The sequence below is a fragment of the Siphateles boraxobius genome, unplaced genomic scaffold (assembly GCF_051911475.1).
Source record: "Siphateles boraxobius isolate OS27281-9 unplaced genomic scaffold, OSU_SipBor_1 66, whole genome shotgun sequence".
NCBI classification, from domain to species: domain Eukaryota; kingdom Metazoa; phylum Chordata; class Actinopteri; order Cypriniformes; family Leuciscidae; genus Siphateles; species Siphateles boraxobius.
The window spans coordinates 23,036,467-23,052,500 of NW_027509193.1; the positions used below are offsets into that span (position 1 = coordinate 23,036,467).

Genomic DNA, 16,034 nt, shown 5'->3' on the forward strand with positions numbered 1-16,034 from the left:
CAGCAGTCAGGTGGTACAAGTAGAAGCTCTGTATGTTGTTTATGATGATTATTATTGCAATGTTGTACAATATTGTAATTATTGTATTATTGTAACGTCTCGTCCTTCGGATGAGACGTAAAACCGAGGTCCTGACTCTCTGTGGTCACTAAAAATCCCATGGCATTTCTCGTAAAAGAGTAGGGGTGTAGGCTAAACCCCGGTGCCCTGGCCAAATTCCCTCCATTGGCCCTTGCCAATCATGGCCTCCTAATAATCCCCATCCATTGAATTTGCTCTATCACTCTCTCTCCTCTCCACCTGGTGTGTGGTGTGTGGATGCTGCACACTGGTGGTGGTAGAGGAGAGATCCCGACATGATTGTAAAGCGCTTTGGGTGTATAGTACATATAAAAGCGCTATATAAATGCCTCATTCTATTCTATTCTAATTATGTGCATCAAAATAATCCCATATGATGTATTATTTATTTATGTTTGTTTGTTTGTATGTATGGCTTCCTTCATGAAAGATTGTTTCTGACATTCTGAGATTGTCCTATACACTGACATCATTCTTCTTTTCAAGACTATAAGCCTCAGCAGTTTTTCAGCCCTTCTAAAACATTTGCTCTTCTCATACCTGAAATTCACATGTAATGACTGTTTTCTGTGGTTACAAACAACACTATGAGCCCTGTTACCAAGCCAGTTCAAGTTACTGAGAACTCCAAATGCAGTATTTTAAGTCCTACTTTGAGTGTGGTCCATAAAATGACTTTCAAATCGTTTTTCTCACCAAGGCTGGTTAGCGCGGCTCAGTTAGTCTCAGCTAGTAGATAAAAAGTAACTTTCTCCACGGCCATTCAAGTATGTAGGTTTTTGGTGGGCTCATTGTGTGAAACTGGCTTCTCTGTGCAAGTTGAGCAACTTCCATTGTGGTGAATGGAAATGCTTACAGCTCTCTCAAAGTATCATAAACCTCTTTGGTTTCCACCTGCACCCTCATAAGGTTGCTCCAGGCACACTGTCTACTGTGCATGACTGAATTTGCTGTGCATATAATCTTATTAAATGCTTTACATTGAATGTGTTTGGGGTCATGGCATGTGTCAGAAGATATTCAAGAGTCACTTAGACCCAGGCATCAGTGCCATCTCAGGAGACATCCAGAGCCGAGTGATCTTCTTCGGCTTGGTGGCAGATGAGCTAGATGAACAGGAATGCCAGGGCTTACAGGATCCACATGGCTCCACACACAGCTCTCTCTAAGCTTGGCACTCTCTCCGGGCAGGACTGGCACAGTTGCCCAGCAACAGTTGAAGTCTGCTCCCCTATTGGAGGGTTTGGCAAAGCCAGAACATAGAAAATTTCTCAACACTCCAATCTGTTTTTCCATCAGTTACAGAGAACCTGAAATGCCTAGCTGGAATCTGTTTCTGCTCTGCGTTTAGGCTGACAAACAGATTATTGCCAAATGTCATTCCAGTGCGATAGGCTACGCCAAAAACACTGCAGCGGGACTGTTTTAGGCTCTTATTGGCTAGCGCTTCTTACCATAAGCTTTCCATGAGCCATTGTCTCACGTTAGCCCCCAACATGCTGGGCAGCCAGACCAGGGCAGAATTCCCCTACTTTAAACAACACGTTTCTATGAGTCATTATATGGGAAAGAGAGAGTGCTGGAGGCATGCCTGGACAGATCGGAGTTCCCCTTTACAGCTCACACACACTGAGTCACACACTCCATGCTTTCCAAAAGTTTTTTTTTTCATTTTATTTTTACAAAGTGTCATTTGGGACCCAAAGTCGCACTAAATTTGTCTTTATCTTTTCTGTATCCCATGCTGTTCTTATTGCAGATCTCAATGACTTCTGCCACATAATATTGAAATTAACACCACATGGCCGTAAAGGTTCCATATGTTCAGTTTTAAAGAGACTACCATACACAAAGTCCTTTGATGCGGTGTCATTCATACTGCACTGCAGGCCAAAAAAAGCAGCTACTTAAAGGGATAGTTCATCCAAATAATTTAAATTCTGTCATCATTTACTCACCTTCATGTCGTTCCAAAACCATATGTTTTTCTTTCTTCTGCATGAAACAAAGAAAGATATTTTACTTATAACACTGGGGCTCTAACAACATGCCCTCCATGGACTGTAGTAATCTAGTTATAAGATGTGGCTCAGCAGAACAAGGTTTGGACCAACATCAGGGTGAGTAAATAATGACAGATTTTTTTGGGGGGTGAACTATCACTTTAAAAACCAGAGAGAGTAGACTGAAAGAAACTGAATGTGGCTGATCCAAAACAACACTTACTGACTTTTTAAGCAACATGACCAGTGATTATTTTTTCCTTCGTTACATTCAATAGGGCCTTGCATATGAGAGAATTATCTAACATTGACTGCTCTGTCCTTCTGTCTACGCACGAGGGCTTCAGATTGATTTTTCCCCTCAAGAAACTCAGAGTGAAACCTCACTGAAGACAGTTTCTCTCAAAAGAGCTGTGTGAAGATGGCCCGCCGGACATGTGGGAGAACTGTGATCTTTTTATGGCCAGAGGGCAGACATCACGTTGAGAATAGCAATTAACACAAAGTCAATTGATTTTGCAGTGGGGAGTGGGAAAAGCACTCAGTATGGACATCAGAGACTTAAAGGGACAGTTCACCCTGAAATTACAATTCTGTCATAATTTATTCACACTCATATCCTTTCCTCCGTTTTTTTCTGAGATGTAAAAAGATGTAAAAAAAAAAAAAGTATTACAGGTTTGGATTGGGAATATAATAAAACTAAAACCATAAAAACATTTTTGCTACTTGAAATAAAATAAACATTAACTGAAATAAAATAAAATACATAAAAACCTAAACGTTTTATATTGCAGCTAGATGCAAGGCAACATTTCTCATTTTCATTGAATAATAAATAATAACTAAAAGAAATGTAAAATTAAAAAATTAAAAACTGTCGATTACATTTCCCCACCTTGGAATTATAAGGATCTTTCTGCATTTTGAGTGGTTTGGAGATATTGAGCTTCAAAGTTTTTGCATTCCATTCGACTTTGTAGATTGAACTTTTTTTTTTTTAAATAAAAAAGTCCCAAAATGTACACAACTTTTTTTTTTTTTTTTTTTTTTTAACATCACATAATGAAAATAAGTTCTCACAGAATAAGAATATGTGAATAACTCCATTTGGACAAAAATGTCAGATAGAACCTTATAATTTCTATACTTTCTAAACTATAATTTCTATCCAAGGTGATGATTTATCAAGTCAGAAACTTGTATCGGAAACAATAGAAAAAAATCAGACTAAATCTGATCTTGGATGAGTTTCCTAGCCCAAAAAGATCTGATCAAATAATTAATGTTCCATAACAGGCTTTATGTGTGTTAGATCAGGTCAGTATGCTCATCTATATATCAGACTATAATTTTGTCATCCTCAGCTGTGATTTGGAGTCTCTGGTCCAAGACGCCCGATCCTAAAAGAAGATCTGAGAAAAGTGTGTAAGTGGGACAGACCCCTGTACTTTGGGCTCCTCACTTACGTCCTCCCTGCTCTTGTGAGAAGGAGGTCATTCACACCTTGCAGTGCTCAACCATGAGGAGCAGCCGCGCCTGGCCCAAATAAAACGCTACATTCCCCTAGCAGAGAGGTAATGTAGCACACACCATGACAGGAGAGTAGAGACTCTAAGGTCTGGTGTGGGAGTGAAACAGCTGTGGGCTACAGCAACATCGACAGGTCATTTAAACCATTGGGTCTATTTTGAAGCTGACTTTAAGCTATTAGCCCTTTATTTACTTCCTTAAAGGGATAGTTTACCCAAAAATGTCGTTATATAAAAATTCTGTCATTAACATGTCGTTAATAGATAGATAGATAGATAGATAGATAGATAGATAGATAGATAGATAGATAGATAGATAGATAGATAGATAGATGATAAGAAATGTTTTCCCCATTCACAGCGACAACAAATCTTGTTCTAGTGAGGCAATCATCTCATATAAGGACCTATTTCTAAATATATCCCTTTTAAAACCCCCAAAACTGAGACAAAGAAGGCGTTTCGTGAATTCAGGAGAGGGTCTGCGAGACTTTTTGTTTGGACAGCTGTGATAAAACACATGCAAGTCGTTCTTGAAGAGCACATTCTTGGTGGATGTGTCTAATGAGAATTGTGAGGGAGGTGACTGGCTTATCAGAACCTCAGCAATGTGAAGAATGAGGACGTTCCTTGCATACAAACACTTTATGCCAGGAAAGTGTAGTTATCATGAGACTTGTACACACATACGTGAGATTATCATGTGATTAATATCTGTTCAAATTAAAGGCCCATGATAGGACTGTGGCATGAAAATATGTACATAAAGCTGTAGAAAAACAGCATTGGCAAGAAAGAAAGAAAATTAAAAGACAATTAGCTGGAGATAATAATCTTTGCTTGTTGATTAGTTGTGTTAGTGTGAAAATTTCTCAGTTTCAGTCATAGAAACAGAAAAAGCATCTCAGTTTATTGGTTTCACTTTATTAGTAGGTTAAAACGTTTACAAAACTCCATAACACCCCCTGGTGGCTTGTTCAAGAGGAAGTTTAATGCTTGTGTGAACAAAGTTCACAAAAACGCAACATAATGTAAATTGCAAATAACTTGACGTCATAACACAGATCTTAGTCCTCCAATCAATAATATTTTGGTTACATTTCTTGAAATCTCCAGTTGAAAACACCTGCATTATGAAAGAAAGCTGTAAGATCCGCAATGAGAACATCCAGTGTGTAACTTAACCACTTGAACTGAACTACATATTCACTCATTTTAGGAATGATGCATTTAAATCCATTACTGTTTCTCATCTCTATGTCTAGGGCACTAATCGTGGCCTGCTGTGATCACTTGCTTTATATTGCAGCCTTTGTCCACAAGATGAAGACAAAGTTACATTTTGTTCTAGCAAAGAAGGCAAAGTCATATTTCCAGATTAAAACTGATCTGTTCATGCATTAAAGACTGATGGAGAAGACAAAAAAGTCAAAACTCTTTTCATTTCAAGTCATGCCAAAACAAGTCATTTATTGTACATTTCAAAATGGTCATAACTCTTGAGGCCTTTAAACTATTATTTAATTTTCTGAAAGCTTTTTTCATTTGTCCTTTCCTACTTGTGTAAATATATATATATGAGTAATAGTAAATCTAGTTATATACCCACACACTGGACAAAAGAAAGGTCTATCTTTTCTATAACAACAAAAAAGGCGTAAACACCAAAAAGGTTGTGTAAACCATGACCCACAGAAAAATGTCAAACTGTGTTACATCTAACCTGTAACAGTGGACACGGACACAGCACGACTCTTCAAAATGTGCAAAAATGACATTGTAGCTGGGAAAGGGTCAGGGTTTGGTCGTTCCAGTGTTAAACGGAAATTATATGAAAAATTATGGTTTTAATATGGGTGTTTCTTCAGAAGAAATCAAATTCCCTTTCTTTAGCTTGACGATGAAGAACGAGCTTTGTTTGTGTGACATCAGTAAGGTGTGATGTCAGGATATAAGTAAGGTGTGATGTCACTTTATTTCAACAGTTGCAAATTATTTATACATTACTTGGTCGCACGTCTAACTTGCCATTTTGTCATAAAACTGTATAAAAGACAGCCTTTCTTTTATTCATTAAGGTTAATGAGTGGCACATCAATACAAATATTAACTATTCTCTGTACAACATTTACAATGAGTGAAAAAATGCTACAGAACAAGTAGAACAGAAAGATATAAAAGCTCCTCTATAACTGATCAGATTAATAGTTATTGAAACAACCGAAACATTAATTGTTATACATTCCAAATAAAGGGCACAAACAAAAAGAGATTAAGACCATGCAAAGAAACAGATTCAGTACAATTTGTGCAACAAAGCAAAACTAGTTTGTGACAATCGAGCATGTAGCAGTATTGGCTCCTTTAAAATACAGTGATTCACATAGCATATGACTAGCTAAATCTGTAAAATGGGAATATGGGAATACAGAATACTGTGAGTGGCATGGTGATCCATTCGTGGGATGTACAGTTCAAGAACTTTTATTAAATGTGCAGCTTCACTTGTGTACATTATCAATATATTACTGTCACGTGATCAAGACAAAACAGTAAAATAATGGGGTCAGTAAGATTTTTTTATGTTTTTGAAAGACTGTTATGCTCACCATTTCTTTGATCAAAAACACAATAAAAACAGTAATATAATGATATAATAGTTTTCAGTTTTAAGAGATTTTTAAATGTAATTTATTCTTCTGCATCATTACTCCAGTCTTCAGTGTCACATGACCTTCAGATATTATTCTAATATGCTGATTTGATGCTCAAGAAACATTTCTCATTATCAATCATGAAAACAGTTGTGCTGCTTTGCAGTATTGTTTGATGAATAGAAAGTTCAAAAGAACAGCATTTGTTTAAAAAATAGAAATCTTTTGTAACATTATAAATGTCTTAACTGTCACTTTTGATCAATTGAATGCATCTGGATTTAGATTTAGTTCCATTAAAAAAAAATTACTGATCCCAAACTTTTGAAAGGTAGTGTATATATATATTTGATTTTGCATATATTTTATATTTAGACCATAAATTGTTCTAATAGAGACATTTACCTTGATATTAATGTTTTAACTACACTGTGTTATGGCCGTAATTTTGTGGGGCTTTTTTTGTTTTCTTGGTAAAACTATACAATTTTATTATATCATGATCATCTAATTCTCACTCATTATGTACTACATCCACATCTTCCTTGAAACTTCGATGGACCATCATTTCATTCGAACAGACTTCTAAGAAAAATAAACGTTTCTTTTTCATATTTTCTATAGATTTTTCTTTCTACACGTATATACTATATTGTACAACTGTGTCATCAGTACTCACACCGTTCCCTTGTGCTTCTCTACTACAGTCAAAGGATGTTGAGCACAGTCCCGTTACAAGCTGTATGATTATTTAAGAACTGAAAACATCAGCTATTAACAGCAGTGTATTTTATCTTAGAATGGACTGACATGATTTTATTATTTTCACAGCAGACCACAATGTATGTAGGCAGAGAACATTCAAAGGAAGTTCCCTTATCTGCAGATTATTGTAATTATACAGTCATGCCTTTCTATTGCTCTGTCCATTGATTTAGCGCTGGATTGTTAAAATTCATAGGCAGACCGTACTTTATAGAAAAAATCTAGAGGGCTGATTAAAATGTTCAAATAATAATAATAATTATAAACCCCACATGCCATAGGGTGCATGTATAGCTCTCCTATATGGTGTGATCATGTGATATTTATCATAATTCTACTTGTTTTGTTCATGTTTAGAATACAACACTGAGTTGTACATACTCAGAGGTAGTGTGTATATATAACTGAGAGTGAAAAGTACACTTCTACTCTATAAATTCCAGTTTCATCACTTGTTTATGTCATTTTTACAGCCTAAACTCATAGCATGGAAATGGAAACTGTAACTCATGTGTGTGAGGCAGAGCACATGAGAGACATGAATTTTTTTTTTAAAGCAATTTGCTCTGTAATACATGATGACTTGGTGTAAGGGTCAAAGGTGCATTTCAAACCCCCGGCCTGAAGGAGGAGCTCTCTGCCAAGTCTGAGTCCTCTACCTGCTCTCAGCTCAGATCCCTACTGCTTGATCTCTAAAATGGAGGGGTTGTGGTCGAGGATAGCCAGGATGATCTTGTCCATGTACTGCCTTAAACGGTAGTTGATCTCCTCTTGTTCTTTCAAAGCTTCAACCAGCTGGAAGGATAGAGAGATTGACCAAATGACTATGGCAGTATTTCATGTAAAGCTGAAGGACATTTTGTAGGTTCCTCTAGATAAAAACATCTGCTAATGTTCTTAGTGTGAATGTAAAGCGTCAATAAATCATATAAACACTTAAAGGGATAGTTCACCCAAAAATTCTAGGTGTATTTGACATTCTTCTTTCAGACGAATACAATCGTAGTCATATTAAAAAATGTCCTTGCTCTTCCAAGCTTGATAATGAGAGTGAATGGCTGTTTGACTTTGGAAGTCCATTAAAGCGCATCTATTCATGATTAAAGTGCTCGAAACGGCTCTGCGGGGGTTAATAAAGGCCTTTTGAAGTGAAGCAATGCGTTCATGTAAGAAAAATATCCATATTTAAAACTTTTTGGACAAAAATAACTAGCGGCAGACGGCCGTATGCATTGATTTATGCCAAAAGAGTAAGTTAACCCTTAAACTTGACGCACAGCGTTACATTACGTAATATGTAAATCATGGGCTAATTTTCATTTTTGGGTGAACTATCGTTTTAACTATATATTAAGGTACAGAATCATAAAAGGGTGATTCACCACCGATGGGCAAGATGGGCTTTAAAAAAAATGGGTTTAAAAAAAAACTGGTGCTACATGACTAGAGAAAAGGCTTTCCTTTTTGCCACAAAAAATAAGGAACACTTCAACTCCCACAATGCACTGGGCTCGATATGACTGTCCGTGAGCAGGGATACAAACATGGGGAAGTATGATCTGTAGTTTTAACAAAAGCATTTGAACTGTCAAAAGGCCGCCACATGAAGCACAAATAAACCAGGGCTGTGTCTGAAATCGCCCCTATAACCTTATATAGGGCACTTTTTAAGGGGACAGCCATTTGTAGTGGTGTCTGAAACCATAGTGGATGTAATCGAGTGCACTCATTTAATCCCATAATGCACCGCAACAACGAGTGTACAACAGATGTACACTCAATGGCTAGAAAATACCCATAATGCCTTGTTAGAGTCGTGCCAAATGAATTCCCACATCTGACCAGAAGATGGCGCCCAAAACCGCTGGTCCGATGTGGCTACAGCATAATGTCATACAGGTATAAATTCCTTTTTAATTGATTATTAAATTGTTTACTTAAGGTTTATACATGCTAGTTTCCATGACAGAGTTCAAGATAAATATTTTCATTACTACTGGAGCTGCCAGTTTGCAGTTTGCAGTTTACAAAAGCGGCAGCCCTTCCGGTGCTCTCAGTTTCCGAATTCGCTCACTCGTTTTCATTCAATCCTTCAAAGGGACTATATTAGTGGAGTAACATAGGGAGTAGTGAAAAGGGGTATGGGAGGCGATAGCGAACACAGCTCAATAGATCTGGGTGCAGGTCCCTTGTGAAAAAGTTGTACACTGTAGCATCCGTTTAAAAAGAGTACAAGATTTTATTGATTACTTAATGAGATTACATTAACATAAATGATTATATGTGAAATTCGAAATGAATGTAGCCTCATGTTTTGGACACTTGCATATGTGCAGTTAAATGAAAATGAATTCTAGTTTAAAGTTATTAAATGCAATTTACATATAATACCCATATTGTAACTATAAAAAGCTGGTTGAAAATCAAACTTATAATTTAATTGAATATTAAATAACTCTACTAACACGTAATGGCATAAAATAAACATTTTTGGGGATGGGACTACAATCCTATCACTTAACGGGAGCAGTCATTTCTAGTTTGTGAGGTTCTGTATTCTGCGCTTCTCACCTCATCTCTGGAGGCGTTGTCTATCTCCGCTGCCAGTGATTGGGCCTTGGTGTGACAAGCAAACAGGTTTTTGGCCTCATATAGGCTGAGGCTGAGAATCTGTCCGTTGAGATCATCGTTCTGGTCTCTGAGTTTATGGTTCTCCTGTAAGAAGTTGAAATACATCAGTGTGCCATTCATAATAAATTCTAGGAGGTACATATGCACACATTATGCCTATATAATATACAGCAGTGGTTCTCACTCGGGTACCTCAGCACACTTCCAAATTTCAAAATAAGCTAAAACAGCTCAAATCAGTTCTTATTTTATCCGTTCTTTCAAGAACTGCCATTTTTTATTAAAGAACCAGGGTTCCCACAGCCTTGGGAAACCTGCTTACTGTATATGAGGGAATTTTAAAAATATGATTTTTTAATTATAAGACTTTATACCTGGAAAAGTCATGTAAATTTCTATAATGAATACGATTTTTTGTTGTTGTCATTTTAGGCTATAACATATTTAGTTGTGCTGAAATCGCTATAAATGTGAATAAAACTTATTAAAAAAAAGCTTTTCCCTTAATCACAAATGACTGGAAACATGTAAATTCACAGTGCATATAAAGTGTGAACCCTGAAATACAATTCAGTTCTTAATCAACTGAAATTTTTGGAATTTACTTACTATTGTCGCTTTTATTTTCTTTCAATAATAAAAAATTTTTTTTTTGGATATTGTCTCGGACAGCAGCAGGCCTTGGAGTGAAAATGGTTGAGAACCTCTAATGTATAGTATTTATAACAATTCTCATTAAAATCAGACAATTTTCAATGAATAATGACTTAAATTTCTTTATATTGCATAAGCCACTTTTGTGATTCTTCTGTGTTTTTTGGAGCTTGACAGTTGATGTATAGTATACACAGAATCAGTACACTATACTGTGTATCATAAAAACAATCATACAGCTGTTTGATCAGCAATGATATTGTAAGATAACATATCACAGACAGCACAATAAGCACGGCCATATCTTTCCACTGCACCTGCTTAAGCCGTTTTGCTTCGTGCTCCAGTTCAATCTCTCGAGTCTTGGCATTGTATTCCGACAGCCCAGCAGCGCTACGGCCACGGCCGGGCTTCTCAGTCTCCAGTTTAAAGAGTTGCAGGTGCTCCAGTTCGCGCCGCAGGTCCTCAATCAGCTACATGCACATGTGGATTGTGTGAGAGGTCTGTATATTTAAGTTCATGTATGTGTACAGTTGTAATCTGCAAAAAGACATGCTCTACCTCTTGCATGGCCTCTCGCTCCTTCTGAAACTCATGTCTGTTCTGCCAAAGCTTATCCATCATTTTCCTGTACAGATCCATCTCATCCTTCAAACGCAGGCTTGTGTCTTCCAGTTTATCTGTCATACGCTGCTTCTCCTGTGCACAAATATACATACAGTACAAATATATACCACATTTTACCATGAAATTAGTCATTTGGATATAGTAATTCTGTCTAATCACTGTGACACTGATATATCTTATAAACAAAATAATAAATGCAATATAGCTACATCTAAATCCAGAGGATCATTTATACCATCGTTATACCGTATATTGCCGTGTCACCCAGCCCCTAAGTCTGTTCTATGTTAAAAGCATTAAGGCATTTTAGACATAACAGTGTGACTGTGTGAAACAATCTGCATTGTGAAAAAAGCTATGCAAATAAATTTGACTTGACATAGTGAGTAAAAAAATCCCTTTAGTTAACTTGATAATGAAAAATCCAAACAGTTGATGTACCCCATTGACTTCCATAGTATTTTTTTTTTCTACTAAGGAAATCAATGGGGTACATCAACTGTCTGGTTACTGACATTCTTCAAAATATCTTATTTTGTGTTCAGCAGAAGAAAGAAATTCATACAGGTTTGAAACAACTTGAGGGTGAGTAAATGATGACAGAAGTTTAATTTTTAAGTGAACTTGGCGGCCATTCTGGGTCTCATGAAGCTGTTTTCTAGGTAGGCAACAGGCATACAAGTACAACTTGTAAGGGGAAAACTCTATCAAGATCACATTTTAATGTATTTCAAACATTAGCATCAGCAATAAAATCTGACAACAATTTTATCATAAGTGTAGCTTCTTCAGCTAAAAACTGCATTTTTCAGTCTAGTCCACAAGAGGACCCTTATATATTTTAGCTATATCAGACAGTGACCTAGTTTTAAAGCCTTATGGAAAGGCTACAGCATCAAGTCATCCAGTTGCTCCACAATGTTTCATTCCATCTCAGATATCAAAGCCTCACAGTCTCTGAGTCTAAATACAGGGCTGCTAATGTCATGCAGGCAGCAGCTTTCACACTCATAACACTGGCTAATGCAAGCAGCACGAAAGAGTGTGCTGTTAACACTGCCAGCTGAAATGTGTCAAAAGATGCTTCAGTGAGGTCAGAAGTGACAGTGTGAAAACGGGTGTAGGAGAGCAAGAAAGTGCTGTCTTTTAATAGTTTAAATTAATCATGTGACCCGTAACTTGATGAGCTGTATCATGTGGGTCATGTGGTTGTGATGGTCAAGGGAGTTTTAGCTTGAGTTAGGATGCATCTCTGACCTGGTCTAGTTTCTCAGTCTGAGACTTGAGTCTGCACACATTCACTTTCATCTCTGCGTTTTCCTCTTCTAGCTGCTGGACCCTATAGGGAGGAATCATCCATTATAAAGTAGTATGCCATACACTCGCCTGCTGAATAGTGTTCCTGTGTACATGCTTCATGTATGTGTTTTTGTGAGGTTTCTTATCTGAGACTTCTGGTACCTGTTACTAAGCAGTTCAATCTCAGTGCTCTTGTCTCTCTCCATCTTACTGTAGGCCTCTCTGTGTCTCTTCAGCTCCTCCTCTAGACATTGCTCTGCACGCGTCTCCTGATCTTTGATCTGCTCCTCTAGCTCATGTACCCTGATGGGTAAACATGTACAAAAAAAACACATACAGACATTAGAAAACATATTGCACAACTACAAGTCTCTTATGCTCACCAATGCTGAGTTTATTTGGTCAAAAATACAGTAAAAACAGTAATATTGTGACATAATATTACAATTTAAAATAACTTTTCTATTTGACAATATTTTAAAATGTAACTTATTCTTGTGATGTCAAAGCTGAATTTTCATTATTATCCAGTTTTCAGTGTCACATGATCCTTCAGAAATTAGTCTAATATGATGATTTGCTGCTCAAGAAACATTTCTTATTATTATCAATGTTGAAAACGGTTGTGCTGCTTAATATTTAAGATTGTTTGATTAATATAGAAAGTTCAAAATTATTTATTAGAAATAGAAATCTTTTGCAACATTATAAATCTTTACTGATTTAAATAGATCAATTTAACGCATCCTTGCTGAATAAAAGTATTAATATCTTTAAAAATGGTCTTAATGACCCCACAATTCAAAAATCTGTACGCTCTTTATAACAAATCATATCTGTATCTAATAGTCAGATCTCTGTCATCTTTACCTGTGAACTAGTTGAGTGTTTTCCTGTTTAAGTTTGGATTTCAGATCTCCATTAGCCAGGCTGTCGTTCTCAAGCTCTGTGATCTTCTTTTCCAAATAACTCACCTGCAATATGAATAAAGAAGTTTGTGGTTACACTTTATTTTAAGGTGACGTGGTTACACTGTACTTACTTATATAAGTACTGAGAATTTTTTTTACTCAAGTAATTATCTTGAATTAACTACATGTACTTCCTACAGAGTTACGGTTAGGGTTTGGGTTAGTTACTTGTAATTATGCAAAATTTACTATTATAACTATAGTAAGTACATGTAGTAATGTGTAACTATGTCACCTTAAATTAAAGTGTTAGCGAGTCTGTTATAGACAATCCTTTTTGAATCACATTCACAAGTAAACAGAAATACTTGTGAAGGCCATTATGTATTATTTGATTTTTATCAGTTTTCAATGCAATTCAACAATAAATGTGGTCTTCAATGACCACTTCATTATGCCTCCAAGACCTTTTCAGTGATGTCAATATCACAGGAGTCGATGCTGTCTCTGAAGAGATCCTCTGTGCTGCCCTGACTGCTGCTGAAGTTACTGTGGTGGAAGAGCTGACTGTGGGACACGCAGAAAACAGAGAATCAGGACATCTTCTCTCTAACCAGTTATCAGGCAATGGGTATGCAGCACTTTGTAATGTTATATTCTACAGATCTTGTGAACAGAACAGAGATGAGAGACTTACCGACCAAATGCTGTACTGGTAATTTTCCTGTTTGGGCTGTAAAATCAAAAGATCCCTGGATTAGAGAACGGAGTTTTGCTCTGCTACAAACTTTTGCAACTCTTTTACGTTTCATATTCTCCTGACACATTAAACAGCTTCCTAAAATCTACACATTCACTCCATTTTGCATCATATACAAACTGTAAATGACATAATACCATGCAGAAAATACAATTTAATGGGTATAGATGCTGAAAGATGAAATCAGAAAAAAACATATTTATGACAGACAGATATAGACAGATAGATAGATAGATAGATAGATAGATAGATAGATAGATAGATAGATAGATAGATAGATAGATAGATAGATAGATAGATAGATAGTTAGATAGATGGATAGATATATAGATAGATAGACAGATAAATGGATGGATGGATTGATTCTCAGTGCTTCCCATCAATCTAGCAGTCCACTGCAATGTTTCATTCTTCGATTCTGGTTATCAGTTTTGTTTAGAGCCTAATTACTGATTCACTATCGCCCCAAGTGGCCAAGATCAGGTACTGAAGTCAGTTTGTCCCTGGTAATGAGATTACAGTGATAATCAGATAGCTCTGGAGGACCTCAGTAAAAATAGAACACCTGCACTCTAATTATAAACCTCTGCCTGCAGTTTATGTAACTGTGTGACCCACGTCATTCTTTAAACCTCTTCTCTCGTTACATCACACAGGTCTGAACACCGGAATACAAGTCAGCTCTCTCCTGTCCTCAAACTCAACCCAGACATCACAGCACTGACAAAACACGTTTAACTACCTCAACAATGATAGACCCAGACAATCTGCGAACCAACAAAGTACACTCAGCATTCACACACATGCCCCCAAAAGTGCAGTTGCACATAGTTCTTCATGACCTGTCAGGACCGGTTGGCTTGACATATTTGATACAAAAAAATAGAACAAAACAGAAATTAGCAATAAAAAAAAAAGATGCCTTTTACATTAAACTTTCATCCAACAGTAGAAGTCTTCCAAATGTTTACTTTTAAGCTTTAAAAAACATATATAACCCAAATGTTTGCGGATCATTACAGAGGTGTAGTTCATATGGGTGCTGATCATGTTTTGCATGAATGCATTTTAACTTTGGCAGAGTATGCAGTGGAGGATTTGGACAAAAATGCCAGGGGATTATTAGCCATAGGCTACAGAATGCCACATGATCCCACTTCCCCATCACACCTATTCACCCAGAGAAAAGGAAATTACACAGCTCTTACTGAACGTCTCTCTTGCACCGTTTCAAACCTATGCTGTTCCAAAAGGTAGACACTTGATTATGCTGCTTTCTAAAATACTGTTTTATTATCATTTATAATAATAATAATAATGAGAACGTAATCCCAGAATGCACTGCATTGAACTTGGAGAAGATTCCTTTGTGGTAGAGGAAGTGATGTATGTAGCTAAATATACTTTTACAGAGCATATGTAAATATTATTCTTAATTTTCATTTATGTTAATCTTTTTATGCATATTACAGTGTCATGGTTTTAGCTTAGCAACATGCTAATATCAAACTATAGTGCAACAATTGTCTGGAAGTAAAAATCCCATTCATTTTCTTCATAGGGAAATTTATTTTGAACTATGCTGTAACTTATAAACCATTAAAGACAAACCTATTTTGAGCTACAAAGTTATCAACAGTATTTGCTTTTTTGTTGAAGCCATCAGCACACATTAATCCAACAGATTTTTGTAAATAATCATGTTCATAATCACCCATTTTCACAAGCAAATCACACTAAAATACACACACACATACACACACACAGACACGTCTGGTTCGCTATCTTTGTGGGGACTCTCCATAGACATAATGGTTTTTATACTGTACAAACTGTATCTTCTAACCTTTTTCACACTAACCCTAAAAGTCGTGATTAACCTGGTTGGTTTGGTTTATGACTTATAACTCTAAATGAAGACTTCTTGAAAATCCCTTTGGAAAAAATGAATGGGATAAATACTTCCGGAACCAAGGCAGCTGAAAAAGTGGACGGGCACTGTTGCACTCTATTTGTGTGCCATCTATGTGCTCATGAAGTAACTCATGTAGGTTGGGACGGTTAGGATGCTGTCTTAGAAGGCAGTCTATGTAGGAAGAATGCAATGAGGCAGCTCA

General features: G+C 36.6%; 1 protein-coding gene across 4 annotated transcripts in view; it reads right to left on the minus strand.

Moving 5' to 3' along the window:
- Positions 1–5,059: 5,059 nt before the first annotated feature.
- Positions 5,060–16,034, minus strand: part of rab11fip4a (RAB11 family interacting protein 4 (class II) a) — a 50,730-nt gene continuing 39,755 nt past the window's right edge. For all 4 annotated transcript variants that reach the window (XM_077213054.1, XM_077213055.1, XM_077213056.1 and 1 more), the window contains 9 exons: positions 13,855–13,890; positions 13,625–13,724; positions 13,117–13,220; positions 12,409–12,549; positions 12,205–12,286; positions 10,882–11,019; positions 10,638–10,793; positions 9,607–9,750; positions 5,060–7,830 (listed from right to left, as the gene is read on the minus strand). In XM_077213054.1, the coding sequence (XP_077069169.1) occupies positions 7,714–7,830; positions 9,607–9,750; positions 10,638–10,793; positions 10,882–11,019; positions 12,205–12,286; positions 12,409–12,549; positions 13,117–13,220; positions 13,625–13,724; positions 13,855–13,890 (1,018 nt within the window). In that variant the 3' untranslated portion in view covers positions 5,060–7,713. The remainder of the gene's footprint in view (positions 7,831–9,606; positions 9,751–10,637; positions 10,794–10,881; positions 11,020–12,204; positions 12,287–12,408; positions 12,550–13,116; positions 13,221–13,624; positions 13,725–13,854; positions 13,891–16,034) is intronic.